General features: G+C 53.3%; 6 protein-coding genes across 6 annotated transcripts; 2 read left to right on the top strand and 4 right to left on the bottom strand.

Annotated features, from left to right (window-relative positions):
• Window positions 1–7: 7 nt before the first annotated feature.
• Window positions 8–2824, bottom strand: GNI_004710 (putative peptidase; the record flags this gene model as incomplete). Its single annotated transcript, XM_011130263.1, has 1 exon — window positions 8–2824. The coding sequence occupies one exon, from the start codon at window positions 2822–2824 to the stop codon at window positions 8–10; it is 2817 nt and encodes a 938-aa protein (XP_011128565.1).
• A 26-nt stretch (window positions 2825–2850) lies between these two features.
• GNI_004700 (putative peptidase) lies at window positions 2851–4806 on the bottom strand (the record flags this gene model as incomplete). The annotated part of the gene is made up of 1 exon (XM_011130262.1): window positions 2851–4806. The coding sequence occupies one exon, from the start codon at window positions 4804–4806 to the stop codon at window positions 2851–2853; it is 1956 nt and encodes a 651-aa protein (XP_011128564.1).
• A 402-nt stretch (window positions 4807–5208) lies between these two features.
• Window positions 5209–11445, bottom strand: GNI_004690 (putative ABC transporter; the record flags this gene model as incomplete). Its single annotated transcript, XM_011130261.1, has 2 exons — window positions 5209–11241; window positions 11347–11445. The coding sequence occupies 2 exons, from the start codon at window positions 11443–11445 to the stop codon at window positions 5209–5211; spliced, it is 6132 nt and encodes a 2043-aa protein (XP_011128563.1).
• Window positions 11446–11658: 213 nt separating this feature from the next.
• On the bottom strand, window positions 11659–12708 carry GNI_004680 (hypothetical protein; the record flags this gene model as incomplete). The annotated part of the gene is made up of 1 exon (XM_011130260.1): window positions 11659–12708. The coding sequence occupies one exon, from the start codon at window positions 12706–12708 to the stop codon at window positions 11659–11661; it is 1050 nt and encodes a 349-aa protein (XP_011128562.1).
• Window positions 12709–13384: 676 nt separating this feature from the next.
• Window positions 13385–13961, top strand: GNI_004670 (hypothetical protein; the record flags this gene model as incomplete). The annotated part of the gene is made up of 2 exons (XM_011130259.1): window positions 13385–13802; window positions 13903–13961. 2 exons carry the CDS (start codon window positions 13385–13387, stop codon window positions 13959–13961), a joined length of 477 nt encoding a protein of 158 aa, XP_011128561.1.
• Window positions 13962–14457: 496 nt separating this feature from the next.
• GNI_004660 (Yip1 domain protein) lies at window positions 14458–15006 on the top strand (the record flags this gene model as incomplete). The annotated part of the gene is made up of 1 exon (XM_011130258.1): window positions 14458–15006. The coding sequence occupies one exon, from the start codon at window positions 14458–14460 to the stop codon at window positions 15004–15006; it is 549 nt and encodes a 182-aa protein (XP_011128560.1).
• Window positions 15007–15115: the final 109 nt, after the last annotated feature.

Below are 15115 nucleotides of genomic sequence, written 5' to 3'. Positions count from 1 at the left end.
TACTGGGTCAGAGCAGAGCGCTGGACTCGACGGTGATGACTTGGCCGGTGGCGACAGGCGGTAGGACTCCGTTGATGACGGAAGCGAAGACGAGTGTGAGATTGAAGGCATAACGTGTGTCATGTTTGCTGGTATCAGGTAGGACGGCGAGTACTCCGGTTTCTTGGGGTCTGAGAAACATCGGCGCTCCAAGAAGTGGTCGAGGTTTAGAGGTTGGGGTGGTCCGTTTGAGGAAGATGGCACAAGCGGCTGCCTGAACGGCACGGTGTGCGTGGACTGCACCGCCGGCGGTTACAGTTTGTGCAAACGAAGCGCCGGGTTCGGAGGTGTGTTGCAACAATTCGGAGGTGTGTAAGGCAGTGAGCAATGGCTGTCGCGCCCGCACGTTTGCGGCCAGCCCCGCCACAATCGGCGTAGCCATCGACGTGCCCGACTTGCTGCCATAACTATGTCCGGGCACGGTCGAGTAAATCCTTTGACCGGGTGCCGCCACGTCGACACATGTGTGGCCGTAGTTGCTGAAACTGGCCAACTCAAAGATGTCCCCCCCAGTCGACTGGGCACCCACAGGTGGGGTCCGACCTATAGGCACAGGTGGGGTCCGACCTATAGGCGACTGGGCACCTCCATCATCAGACGACTGGGTCCGAAACCCCACCGGGTTCCGAACCCCGACCGGGCTGCGATTACTGGGTTTGATGGCGGCGACAGTAAGTTGATGTGGGAACCGTTCGCAGGCGGGCCAGAAGCTCGGTGCTCCGGCGTCGAAATTGAGGCCGCTATTTCCGGCGGCAGCCACGAAAAGAATGTCCACTTTCTGGAGTGCGTTGATGGCTGTGGTCAGCGCTTGGAGACGGAAGCCACCACCCCAACTGGCTGAGACCACATGAAAGCCGCCACTGAGGGCCAGATCAAGGCACTTGATGGCATCCGTCATCTGTCCAGAAGCCTTACTCAAAAACTTACACGTGAATACCTCTACAAAATTATTCGTCATCCCTGCCACACCCAAACGGTTATTGACCTCCGCCGCCACCAATCCTGTACAGTGAGTCCCATGTCCTACCCCATCTTCCGGCGACGGGTCCCCTTCTAATACACTCACAGCACCCACCCCCGAGGGCCCGAGCTGACCAGAGGAACCCGGTCGTCCGATCGGTGTCGGTCCGCCGCGCCAAAAGTTCCGCGCCAAGTCCGGGTGGCTAGTCTCCACACCCGAGTCTACGACTAAAACACGTGTACCTACCGCAGCCCCCAGTGCCCAGGCCGCGTCCACGTGCAGCGCCTGCAGATGCCACTGCTTGTTCGTCAACGGATCATTCGACACGCGCCGCACACCTTCGTGGGCCACCCCAACGGGACCTCCTCCACCGACACTTTCAACCTCGCCATGGTCCACCTCCTCATCGTGCACCTCATCATGATCCATCTCACTACGGTCCAGCTCGCCAGTCCACTCAGTCACACCCACGGGACGGTCGACCTCGATCGTGTGCACCAGTGGGTGGCAATGCAGGTCGCGAAGCAAATGCGCTATCTGTCCCAGGAATGACTCGCGCCAGTTAAAGTGGACAAGGCCGATGGGGAGGTGTTTCGCGAAGTGCGCCGCACGGACATGTCGAACACACAATAAGTGGTTTGCCGGACAACCGGCACCAGGACGCGGTCGGACGTGGTGTTCAGGTGAATTCGGCAACGAGCCCGCCAACCAGTCCGTAGCGCCTTCGCAAACCCGGGCGTAACTCCCAGACCCCACCAAATTCTCCAGTACCCCAGACCCTCTCAACAAGTCATCTCCCTTGCGCTCCCGGTCGTGTGGCTCTTCCGGGTCATATCCCTCCGGATCATACCCCTCCGGGTCGTCTCCAAAGTAGGACACCACGGCCCGCTTTATCTCCCCTGACGCCGACGGGTGTCGAGCCATCAGCCGTAGCAGCGCCCAACCGTTCCGCTCCATATCTCGCGCCGCTGCTTCGTCCTCCCCGTCGTCGCCGGCAGCTAAATCGTCGGCTGCTGCGTCGTCGGCTACTGGATGGCTACTGGACCAACCGACGGCATGCGCCAGCTGGGCCCTGGCGCCGTTCCGGAAGCTACCTTGGTTCTGGTCGGAGCTGTGTCGGTGAGGACGGCGGAGGTGGAATGAAATTACCGGGTTCAAGAAGAAGCGGCTTCGCACATAGCTTAAGTCCGCCAGGATGTGCAGACACGCTTCTACGATTCCCTGCCCCCTGAGGACGCGCTCTGCACGGCCCTGGCTGCTGGCAAAGCTGTCGTCCGCCGGAGGCGCTTCATTGTCATCCGAATCGCCGTCATCTAAATCATCGTCCTCTAGGCGGTCTTCCCCCAAATCACCCCGGCGGTCATCGACTGCATCATCATCGTCGTCATCTAGGTCGTCTCCTAGGTCGTCTGCTGAGTCCTCCCCTAGGTCGTCTGCTGAGTCCTCCCCTAGGTCGTCTGCTGAGTCCTCCCCTAGGTTGTACTCTGAGTCGTCCCCTGTGTCGTCTCCAAGGTCGTCATCCCCGAGGTCGACCGTCTGCCAGAGCCGCGCGTCCTGTTGAGTAGGGTGGGTGACTTGGATACGATCACCGAAGGCGGCGGCCCGCGGGGGCTGGGGGTCGTTCGTCGTCGGGGGGCCATTCTTCTTGCGTCGCGTGATCGTGAGAGCGCGGGGTGTTATGCGACACACGTTCGGAGAAACGTTCGTGATGTGGACATACACCCCGCCCGAGTGAAAGCCGTGGTCTATGCGGAACTGGTACTGCTTGGCGCCGACCAGTTCTAGCAGAAGGAGCAGGAGACATGCCAGCTGCCGTCGCCGCATTGTCCCAAGACCGAAAAAACTGAGTGTTAGATGTGGAGCGTTACTTTGACGGGGAGCTGTATACCGTCTGTCTGGCTGTTTCCTGCGGGATGCTCGAGGCGAAATGTAAGCCAGAACTTGGTGAGCGTTGTGCCTTTAATGGTCGGGAGGACTGGGAAGATGCCGGTCTGTTCGGGTTTGAGAGTCATAGGTTGTCCGAATGCGACTTTTTCCCCTTCTTGCGACCCCGAAGAGCTGGCGTTTGAAGAGCTGAAGACGATTGTGGTCGCCAGAGCGCCCAGAAGGGCCTGGTGTGTGTCCAAGGTTCCGCGGGCGGCAACTGATTTGTCAAGTTGAACGACTGGTCGGACGGTTTTCTGAAGTAGTTCTGAAGTGTGGATGGCTGTTAGTGCGGGGTTAGCGACTCGCACGTTGGCGGCGGCAGCAGCGACAATAGGCACAGCCATGGAGGTCCCAGACTTGGTGCCGTAAGCATTGTGTCCGTCCTTGACGATGGTGGAGAAAATTTTGTCTCCGGGCGCAGCCAGTTGCACACATTTGTCTCCGAAATTGCTGTAGGACCCCAAGACATCGTCTTCCTGTACGGCGGTAACTGTGAGCATGTGGGGGAAACGCTCGCACGCCGGCCAAAAAGGTTCCTCGTTCAAATCCTGTCCACCATTACCTGCTGCCACAATTACCATCGTATCCTTCTTCTGCAACTCTTCAATCGCTGTAGTCAACGCTTCCATTCGCGACGGTCCGCCCCAGCTGCCGGACACCACGGAGAAGTTTCCTGACATCGCCATATCCAGACACTTCACCGCGTTGCTTATCTGCCCTTTCTCCTTGCTCAAAAATTTACACATGAATACCTTTACATGATTGTTCGTGATCCCTGCCACTCCTAACCCGTTGTTGACCTCCGCCGCAATGACCCCCGTGCAGTGTGTCCCATGACCCAGCTTGTCGTCCGGTGACTCCTCCTGAGCAATCACACTTACCGCCCCACCTGAGCCTGATTGCGCCCCCACCGACTCCGCCTCCTTCGGCTTAGCCCCCGCCTTGCCTGACCAGTGAAGCAAGTTGGCTTTCAGGTCTTCGTGGTCCGTTGCCACCCCAGAGTCAGCCACCATCACATTCACAGGCTGCGACCGGCTGCCCTCCATTACTTCCCACACCTCTTTTATCTCCTGGTTCCGAAGGTACCACTGTCTAAACGCTAGTGGGTCGTTCGAGATGTGCTCGTGGGACAATTGGCCTGCATGGTCGTCGTCATGTACTGCGAGACTGACCGGACGATCGACCTCTATGGTGTGCACGTGTGGATGACAGTGTAGGTCACGCAGCATGTGGGTAATCAGTCCCACGTACCGTGCGCCCCAATTGACGTGAATGAAACCTAGGGGAAGGTGCTTGGTGAAGTACGTTGACCGCACGTGTGCGGCACACGCGAGGGAACTCCGGGGGCACCCGGAATCGGCGGTCATCGCATCTTCGGTCGTTGCAGCTGCCGCAGGAGTTGCCTGATGCAGCCAGTCAACTGCTCCTTCGCAAACGTGGTCGAAAATCCCAGGTGCGAAAAGCGGCTCGGCCTCCGGCCCTGAGCTGGGGCCACGTGCCCCACTGGGTCTATGTACCCCCCTGGGTACGTGTGCCGCACTATGTCCAAGTGCCACCCTGGGCAACGCGTGAGAGGAGTTGTCGTAGTGGTTGGCCACCATCCGTCGGACTTGGTCACTAGCCGCCGGGTGCAAAGACATCAGACGAAGAAGCCCCCAGCCGGCTTCGTCCAGTGCTTGTTCGCTCGGAACCGGGTACTGCATGGCAGACGCTTTTGTCCGGTGAGTTTGATCGACGTCAAGGTATCCGTGATGAAAAACAATGATGGGATCCATTGCAGATTTCACGGCCTCTTCCAACCCGGTGAGGATGCGTAGACATGCTCCCACGATCCGGTGACTTCCTGCGCCAATGGCAGTTAACTTAGGTCGGTTAGACATAGCCCTTTGGGGCGCCGCCGGCTCCAGGACCCAATTCCCGAAGGAATTCGCTCCACGGAGTCGATCCGTGTCCGGGCTGAGCCGAATGGGGGTGATCTTCAGTGCGTGAGGCGACTTGTTCGTTATATGGATGAACTCTCCTCCCGTGAGTGGGCCCTCTACTCTGTGGCCCGCCACGTGCTCATTGCCGACCGCACGAGCCAAGGCTAGGGCTAGCGAAAACCGCATTCCAGTCCCAATGGAATTCGGAGTCGGAAAACTCGACAGCTAACGGTGAGGCCCGTCTGGTGTTGGCGCCAGGCGTTGATGCACGACTTTATCCATTCCTCCACCCCTTTCTCCCTCATGCAAGTTGTGGCAACAAAAAAAAATTCGTGCTCTCTTCACCCCCAGATCCCAGGTTCAAGTCCCGCCTTGGCCGGCCTGGACGAGCTGGCGGTAGAGGCCGTGTTCCTTTTGCATGAGTTGGCTATGGTTACCTATTTCGGCAACAACACTGCCACGCGACTCATCACCTTGGGCAACTTTCTTGAGGACCGCGATAATGTCACAGCCTTGAATGCTGCTGAGTCTGTGTGCGATTGAGACAATTGTTCGATCGCGACGTTTCATGATCTGATCAAGTGTTGCCTGGACGGCGAGTTCTGAGGCGGGATCTAGTGCGCTGGTTGCTTCGTCTAGGAGTAGGATGGGTGCATTTTTAAGTAGTGCTCGTGCGATGGCAATCCGTTGTCTTTGGCCACCGCTTAGTTTTTCTCCTCGAAGTCCAACATCAGATTCGTATTTGTCGGGTAGTTCCATTATGAAGTCGTGAGCGTTTGCTTGTTTGGCAGCTTCGATTACTTCGGTCATGCTCGCCTCGGGGTTGCCATAGAGAATATTTTGAGCAATTGAAGTGCGGAATAGGATTGGTTCTTGCGGTACGAGCGCGACCAGGTTATGTAGTTGTGTCAGTGGCCATTTCTTAAGACAGACGTTATTGATCCGGAGCCGGTTTTCGCCCGGGTGTTCGTAGAAGCGTTCGATGAGTTGTATAAGTGTTGTTTTGCCGCAGCCGCTCTCGCCAACGAGAGCAATAGACTTGCCTGCGGGGATCTGGAAGGTCAGATCGCAGTAAACCGGAGTCGCCGGTGCACCTGGAACGGCGGGAGGGAAGCTAAATCGCAAGTGTTCGATGTCAATGTCACATTCACTAATAGGACCCTGCGTTATTGAACGTGAACGATTCCAGGCCTCTTCGCGTGTCTGTTCGCGTAGCAACACGGTGTCCTGGCGTTTGTCCACCAAAATTGGCACGTCGATCATCGACTGGATCCTAGCTGCACTCACTTTACCCTTGGCCGCATCCGTCGCCGCCGAGGCTGCCTGTCCAATGCCCATTGCCGCAATTATCATCGTGAATGTAGCCTGCATCATATCACCAGGGTTATCTATCTCACCTGAACAATATGCCCGTCCTCCGCACCACAGATTAAGAGATTGTGCGGCAAATTGACACAGCTGTGCCAAGCCGAAGAAGAAGCCTGTTATAATGGCCATGTGATAGCCCTCCTTTCGTTCCGCGACCAACAATCGATCGAACTCTTGTGCGAGACCCAAGTGCAAATTGAATGCGTTAACTGTCTTCTGGTTCCGTAGACACTCGGTCAGCATCGCCTGCGTCGTCTTGCTCGGTCGCGATCGATTCCCGCAGCAGCAGCAGCCACCCTGTTTCTGGTCTTCTTTCTCATCTCCCTCCTCGTCTCTGCTTTGATCTCGGGTCTGGTCGCCTCCCATGAACTTTTGTTGGAGAATTGTTGCTGGTAGACTGACACAGAAGCCGGCTAAACTGATGAGTGCTAACTTGCGATTGGCCGCGCTGGCGATGACTGTGGCGAGCACGAGACAGGCGACGTTTTGGACAATCACGTACACAAAGTCGTTAGCCCATGCCTTGACCACGAGCGGGTCGTTTGAAATGAGATTCATCAAATAACCTGGTGCCAGCGTCTGCTGTTGGAAGAAACTGGCTGGCAAATGTACTATGTGGTCAAATAGACGGAACCGAATGCAACGCACTAGACGATTACCCGTATGCTCCACACAGCTGTGTTGTAATAAATTAGCCACAAAGCATATACCACTCACCAACAATAAATCTTTCGTCGGTGACCAAATACCGTTCTCAATTGCCTCTGCCGAAGGGTACGATAACACCTTAATGAAACGTGCAAAACACCACGAAAATAATGGGAAAATAAAACCATTAATAGCCGCCGCAATATAACCTATTATCAATGGTAATATGCCTCCTCGTCCATAATATAACCAGAACTTGAAAAGGCGTGGCCGCGATTGACCCTTGTAGTCCGGGAACACATTCAGTGTCTTGTCGTCCCCATTATTACCACCGTAAGCATCACCACCACCGTAAGCATCACCACCACCGTAAGCATCACCACCACCATAAATATCACCACCACCATAAATATCACCAGCACCACCGTTGTGTTCGCCATACTCAGATGCCCGATACGACTGACCATGAGATCCTACCTCCGCCGCTATTCCAACCACACCACTAGTGCCATGTCTCTCCAAAACACACTCCACGGACATTGTCTCACGGTGACAACCGTACTCACTACCGAAAACCATATTCCAACTCGACTCTCCGACCACCTCTCTGTGCGACTGTTCCCGCCTCTGGGCGTGTTCCCGCCTCTGGGCGTGTTCCCGCCTCTGGGCGTGCTCCCGCCTCTGGGCGTGCTCCCGCCTCTGGGCGTGTTCCTCCCGTAGGTGCGGGTCGTCCCGTAGGTGCGGGTCGTCCCGTAGGTGCGGGTCGTCCCGTAGGTGCGGGTCGTCTCGCCGGCTCCCAGTCATTGACTTCCTTTCCCAATACTTGTTCCCATCGATGCCCGTGTGAACGGTTCCCTCATGTACCGCTGTGTTTTGATTGCAGCCGGGCACAGGCGTAAAGTTTCCGGGCCGGTGCCGTTCACTGAAGGGTCTTCTTGCATCTCGCGTGGAGGAAATGTCTGCGTAGGTAGTTAGTGGACCGGCGTCTGCAATACGGCCACCAGATCCTTGAGAGGGCCTTTGGTCCCGAGAGGTTTTGACCAGGCTAGTTTCCACGTTAGTGATTTTCAAGTCGTTTGAGGAGTCTTCAAGGTCTTTATCGTCCAGAAGTAACGAGAGGCTATCGTCTTCTTGAAGCGAGCCGTCCGGAAGAGCTTCTTTCTGAATGGCTTCTCCTTGCCGCGTATTCTCTCGCAACATATACTCTTGTAAGACGTGCTCCTGGGGTGATACCAGCTTGGTCAATGGCAATGCAAGCAGGTGCGGGGCAATCACCGAGCGTTTGACCTGCACACTTTGCGAACGATTCTGCCGAACAAAAAAGGTCGACTCCTCCTCTTGGTCGAAATAGGGATCCGACGGCAGCGGCGCGCCGTGCTTAGCGTCAGGACTGAAGCAGATGGCAGTGTGAAGATTCTCTTCATCGTCCAAGTCGTCGGCGAAGCTCACTCGAGAGCTGTGGCTACTCGCACGTGAGTATCTCGACCCACTAGCAGCCCTTTGCTTCCTCTCCGGTTGGTCCCCACCTTCTAGTCCATCATCTTGCCTGTACCGACCTTCTCGCCTATACCCACCCTCCTGTCCATCATCTTGCCTGTACCGACCCTCTCGCCTGTACCGACCTTCCCGACCACCAGGGGACCTGTAGGGGCCCTCTGAGCGGGGTCTGACGTCGACGCGTCTACGTTGCCTTCTCTTCTGTTTGTTGTTCTCCTTGAGGAACTGGTGCTCCGAACGCGCACTGGAGGTGAAGGTGACCAGTTTGGACATGAGTCTGCCAGTGGGTGTCATGCCGGTTCGCCGTGCACTTTGCAGCCGGTGCTCAGGAGTCATCGGTCCGAAGTCTTCACGGGTCGTGATCAAAGGCTTCACCGTCAGTCGACGCGGAGGCTGGATGGTCTTACCTTGCTGCTGCGCCTCCGAAACCATCGGACTCATCTCGCTGGAAAAAGGAGCTGCCGTGGGAAGGAGCTGCGCCGCTGTGTCAGTAACTGTGTCAGTGACTGTGTCAGTGACTGTGTCAGTTGCCGCAGGTCCTTCTATCCCGGGTACACGCTTTAGGGGCCCGCCCGATGGCGACGATAAGGCAGGCGTGTACGGATGCGCCTGTCGCTCGGTGTTGCCGCCGAGCCGGGTGAAGTCTAGGACGGGAATGCGCGGATGCACGGGGGTTGCATCGCTGCTACCAGGACCAGGGTCTTCATGCAGTGTGGCCTCCTGGAATGTCGTAACTTTGCTGCCAGGGGCGCGGCTGGAAAGTGCCTGGCTGGCCGGCGCCTGACTGGAGAGAGCCTGGCTGGTAAACGCTTGACTAGAGAGACCTTGATTGCTATTGGGTAGTCGGTTGGATCCACCATTAGGGCGGTAGGTTCGCTGTCCGTTAGAACGGTTGTCATCTGGGAGGGACTTAGCCGCTTTTTTGATACCCCGTTTTTCTGGTACAATATTCTGAGTTTTGAGCATCGTACAGTAGAGTCCATTCTGATCGACAAGTTGGTCGTGAGTCCCACTTTCCTGGACGAAGCTTTTGCAGGGTGCGTTGGGGATGCCCAGATTACCGAAGGTGTTAAAGACGTATATGCAGTCACAGTCTCGAATGGTTGTCAATCGATGCGCGATGGTAACGACTGAGGTTTGGTTATTACGGACGAGCTCGAGGACGTTCCTTAAAACGTGTGATTCGCTGGTGTTGTCTAGGGCACTAGTGGCCTCGTCGAGAATAAGTAGTTTAGGCTTTCGCAGCAGGGCTCTAGCGATGGCTACCCTTTGTCTCTGACCACCGCTGAGTTTGGACGCGTTCTCACCCACACGTGTGTGGTAACCGTTGGGCAATGCCCGAATGAAGTGATCGGCGTTGGCGGCCTTAGCAGCCTCCACCACGTCGCCTTCGCTGGCGAACCGGTTGCCATGAAGGATGTTATTGAACACGGTGTCATCGAAAAGCTGTGGCTCCTGTCCCACATAAGCGACCTGATCGCGGAGGAAGTTGAGGTCATGCTGCCGGATGTCGACACCATCAAGTGTGATGTTGCCTTCCACGACATCTGAAAAGCGCAACAACAACTTGGCAATGGTACTCTTGCCGCAGCCGGAAGGACCAATGAATGCCACGATTTCGCCAGGCTTGATGGTCAGTGAAACGTTGCGGAAAATCCAACTAATGCCTTGCCGTCGGAAGGACAATCGGGTGTCCTTGTTTGACGACATCATACGGGAGAGACGGATCGTCTGCTCGCCCGCCTGTCCGTCTGTCGGCTGTGTGTCAAGTTCTGCCGCGCTGTCGTTCTTGGTGTATGCGTAGCCCACATTCCGGAACTCAATGTTGACCTGGATCTTTTTCTTCACCGGAGACCGAGTTCCGCGGGCGCTGACCGGGGAGCCGCCGGTAAACACGGGGATTCCGCTGGGTCGTTCGATAAATTTCCTCAGTAGCTGCAGACTAGATTTTCCTTTTACAATCGCATTCAATGGAGGCGCCGCTTGACCCAGAGAAAACGACCCGAATGCGATGCAGAAGAAGACGGTGATGCCTTTGCCTACACTCAAGCACCCAGCCGTGTCCGGTAAACACCCATCGCGGTAGCCTTGCGCCAACAGTTTACCTTGCGCCCAGAATCCGAGGGCATAAAACGCAAACAAAGACCCCATCGACAACCCCATACCGAGACCCAGTAAGACTCCTCCTTTGGAGGCGACCTGAAAGGTCCTGTGGATACACTCCGAATAGTTACCGAGGAATATGTCCTCTAGATTAAAGGAAATTATCGTCTTCATATTCGATATAGACTCCTCCAATATATTTGCCGCATCCGAATAAGCCTCTCTCTGCTTTCTAGATGTCATGCCCATAGACCATAAGGTAAACGCTCCACCGACTACCAGTACAGGTATCAAGCCGCTCAATACCAATGTCAGCTTCCAATGCTGGGTCAAAGCTACTATAAATCCAACTATAAATTGGGAACCAAACACTACCAACTGACCTAACTTCGCCCCCACAGCGTCTTTGAACTCATCCCCATGAGTCATTAGCATGGAACTTAACTCCCCCGTATCAAATGTCATCAAGTAGTCCAAGTCCTGATTAAGTAATGCGTGGAAATAATTCGCTTTCATACGTGCATATTGAGATTCAGCTGAATGCTCCAACAAATACGTTGATACCCATCCAGCTATAAAACAACAAACGCCACTCAGCAGCTGCAAACCGCACCAAAAATCTACTGTAGACGTATCGCGATCCTTCGCGGCGTCCAAGAATTTCCCTGAGAATAGAACACATATCGGTAGTAATGCGCCTGTTAAGAAACTTATAACCAATCCACTGAACGTAAAGTACTTGTCTCGACGGCTTGCATACACCAGCAATGATTTTAACTAGAAGGTTGATAATATTTCCGATCGATCGAACGATCGGTCGAACACGCGAACACGCGAACACACATAAAATGGATATGACGAAGCTCTGTGTTGCTAAATTACTGGATATTTCTTCGACGATCCATTAGATCCAGGCTGCTCGAAACCATTATTGATATATGTAGTGCTAATATCTATAGCAGGCACTACAGCACTGCTCATTATTTTTGTAACCTGCTGGGGACCAAAAAAAAACCGGATGACCGCCGGATGACTGCCACAAACCGGCCATAAGACCGGCCGCAATAACTGGCGACAATGATTGGTTCGCACTCTAGAGTCATCCACTCTAGAGTCATCCACTCTAGAGTCATCCAGATCAGATCGTTTGGGGGGTCAGATCGGCTAAGGGGGGCACAGACAGTGCGAATAATTTTATCGAATTGTAACCAACAGATCAGCGAGCCAATGTCCCAGATAGGGGGCCCCCGCTAGAAGCAGGTACTGAGCCACGTCATTCGCGGTGTTAGCTCGAGCAACTAAGGCGACAAGAGGCACAAGAGACATCAAGCTACCCCTGCAGTTTCTGTGAGCTCTGACTATAAAATTCAGAGCGCTTGAAAAGAGGCAGTTACTGTAAACCTTCCAGCTCCGAATCCTGGGAGAAGAAGGTACATTTGACTTGATGAAGACCCTCAGTGCAAACCCTGCTAAGAATTCGACGATTAGATCACTGAGTAGACGGTCAGGAACAGGGAGTAATGGCAAGTCCACTTTCTCATTCACTTCATAATATCGCAAGAAAAGACCAAAGTAAATAGCGGCTTTAGCAATCATCGATGATTCTTTAAATGATTTAGCAAACTCAAACGACATAGGAACTGTCGTAATAGGCTTAATATTAACACCGAGAGATCGACTTGCAACCATATCATTGGGGGGTATTAGTTCATGAACAATATTAGGCGACAATGTCGAAGCCTTTTGGGATATTTCAGTACACTCTTTGACGTCTTTTCCTATGTCAAATATCTTCTTGCAATTTCCGCTTTGCGTCGTTTCTCGACTAGAATCAAGCTCCACCACCTCGTCATTTGATAAAACCATATCGCTGACAACTTGGTCATGTTTATGAGCCTTATGAGTATTATGAGTATTATGAGTATTATGAGTATTATGAGTATTATGAGTATTATGAGTATTATGAGTATTATGAGTATTATGAGTATTATGAGTCTCAGTCTTAATTAATAGAGGTAGATCTCCATGGCACCTAGTGGCCTGGTCTGATGAAGTAGTTGAGATTAGAGGTTGTCGTAGGTACTTGTCCCAGCAGTAAAGAAATTCAATCCAGCAGAATTGACCCAAGGAACTCGCAATCACTGGGACTATTTTAGAATCTTTCAGTGGGGACCGTATAAGTTTAGCAAACGCTATAGGTAGCGTGAAATATTGCACCAAGAAGCCAATAACGATTGGAAGCATTTTTATTATGTCTACGTCCACCGAAGGGAGCAACGACAAGTTTGAATTTAGAAAACGAGAATTAGCCAAGGTATGCTGCACTGATTGCTACACTGAAGGTCAAGGTGTGTTTTGTTAGATCTTGGCAGCCGCTGAAGGGAACAGCACGAAGAAAAAGAGCGAGCGGCGAAGGAGCGGATTGACGTTACTAGATCCCGATGTCTCCGCCTCAATTACTCAACGAAATCCTTCTGCATACGACCCAGTCAAACTGATGGTAGATGCTGTTCAGAGAATGCAGACCACCAAACGGTGATCCTTGTTTCCTCGTCGGCTTGCGCGTTACGCGTTGTGCTTTGGAGGATAGCGTTTGATTTGGGGGTTTGAAATGGTATTAAAATCTGATTGGTTTTGTTAATAGGTGCTAAAATCGGCCGGGCGTCCGGGGTTCTCTTTTCTGTTAGTGTGCGTGTTAGCAGCTCTGGGTAGACGGTTAGTTGCACACGCGTGTGCGAACGTCTGCATTGCATATCCCAAAAAAATACCTACAATGCTGGTTTGGCCCACTGCGTCGCATGTTCGACATGGACAACCTGATCTGAGAAAGACTAGACTTTGTCCGTCAATGCAGACCAAGTCCGGTTGCCCTTTTCAAGCAGAGCAATGTCGATTTGCCCACTCCCCAGCAGAGCTGAGAATGAGTTACGACAAGTATTACAAAGTACAGGCATGCGCGTTCTTCGCACAGGGAAAATGCCGTAATGGTGGTAAGCTCGATTGGCCCGCACAACCTCGTACTGGTCAGCCTTGCTACACAGCCACCTTGCTGATTATTTCAGAGTACTGTCGGTTCGCTCACGGAGAGGATGAGCTCAGAGCGCGGGCTCCCAGCGTGGATTCGGATTCCTCTGTGACGCCTCCGTCTCCTTCTTCGGTGCTCGGAGAAGCAGAGGATATGGGTTGCTGGACTGACTTGGCGAAGAAAGATGTGGATTCATCGGCGCTGATGGGAGATGCGTCCACAGTAGACTCCCCTTGCAACAGATCCAGGATTTCTTCTTCACTGAGTGATATAAGTAGCTGGGTCTCCTTCTGTCCCAGTGGTCAAATCAGAGGTAATCTCCCATGCTTATATATAGACTACGATGGTGGTGGCTCCGATAGTGGTGGCTACGATGGTGGTATATTGGCGGTCGTAAGGTGTTGTTGATGTAGATATATCGTTTGCGGAAGGATTAAGCATGTCGGTGCTGTCCGACCGATATGAGGACTAGTCCTTCTTGTTCCTGAATACAAGGAGGAGGAATTAGCAGAAGACTTATCTTATGCCATTGACTCGTTGGTAATCGACTTATTGGGAATCGATTAGTTCAGAGTCAGTTACATGAGATGTGACTTTTTGGTAAGTATTTGTGTAGCCACGTGTTCATTGAAGAGAGAAGATTGAGCCCACGGAGGGCTGACACACGGTTGTCTCCGATGAGTGATCACGTTCGAAACGAAGGATGAGCTGCTACATGTGGGGTGAGCAGTGGCAACGACGTGGTACCCATGCCAGTCTGGGCGAGCCATAACACACCGTCTGCTACTCCCATGCCAGCGGGATAGACAACTAGAGTGTATATGAATAGAACCAAAACAAAAATCATTATCTAACCCGACCGACGCCTGAATCAGCATCTGAACTCGACTTACCGGCTGCAATGGACCGGTCGCAAGCTAACACCCGCTGGCGGTTTGGTAGAATTGTTAATTTTTTGGGTGAGAGAGATGATGGAGTCTGTTGCGTTGGATGAGCCGATTCGAGACACGATCCGACGGGATCTGATGGCTATGGGGAAGAAGTTTGAGTACGTATGTAGTCCGAAGAGTTGGTCAGAGGAGGGTGGTGTGCTTCGTCAGTGGGACTTATGGGGTCCATTAATTCTCTGTTTGATTTTGTCAGTATCATCTTGGTTGAAAGCAGAGAAGAGTGAGAAACGGGCCGTGTTCTCGTTTCTATATGTATTCTACTGGCTTGGAAGTTGGGTGGTTGTGGCTAATGTGAGTCTACTGGGTGGTAAGATCTCTACCTTCCAGGCCCTAGGTGTTTTGGGGTATTGTTCCTTCCCCCTTGTCATCGCCTGTGTTGTTGCCCTACTCGTGCCCCAAGTCCTCTCCCTCCTCAAAGTTTTCATAGTTGCTGCGGGCGTATATATGTCCACCAAGGCCGCAGTCACCTACGTTAAGAGCACCATCCCAGAAGACAAATTCTACATAGCCACCTACCCACTACTACTCTTCTTTATCATCATCGCCTGGATCACTGTTGTTCTCTAACAAGGACGGGCTTCTCTAACAAGGACGGGCTTCTCTAACAAGGACGGGCTTCTCTAACAAGGACGGGCTTCTCTAACAAGGACGGGCTTCTCTAACAAGGACGGGCTTC

Source organism: Gregarina niphandrodes, assembly GCF_000223845.1.
Source record: "Gregarina niphandrodes unplaced genomic scaffold scaffold00001, whole genome shotgun sequence".
NCBI classification, from domain to species: Eukaryota; Apicomplexa; class Conoidasida; order Eugregarinorida; family Gregarinidae; genus Gregarina; species Gregarina niphandrodes.
Note: the sequence above shows the minus strand (reverse complement) of the source record. Positions and strands in the feature narration are given on the sequence as shown.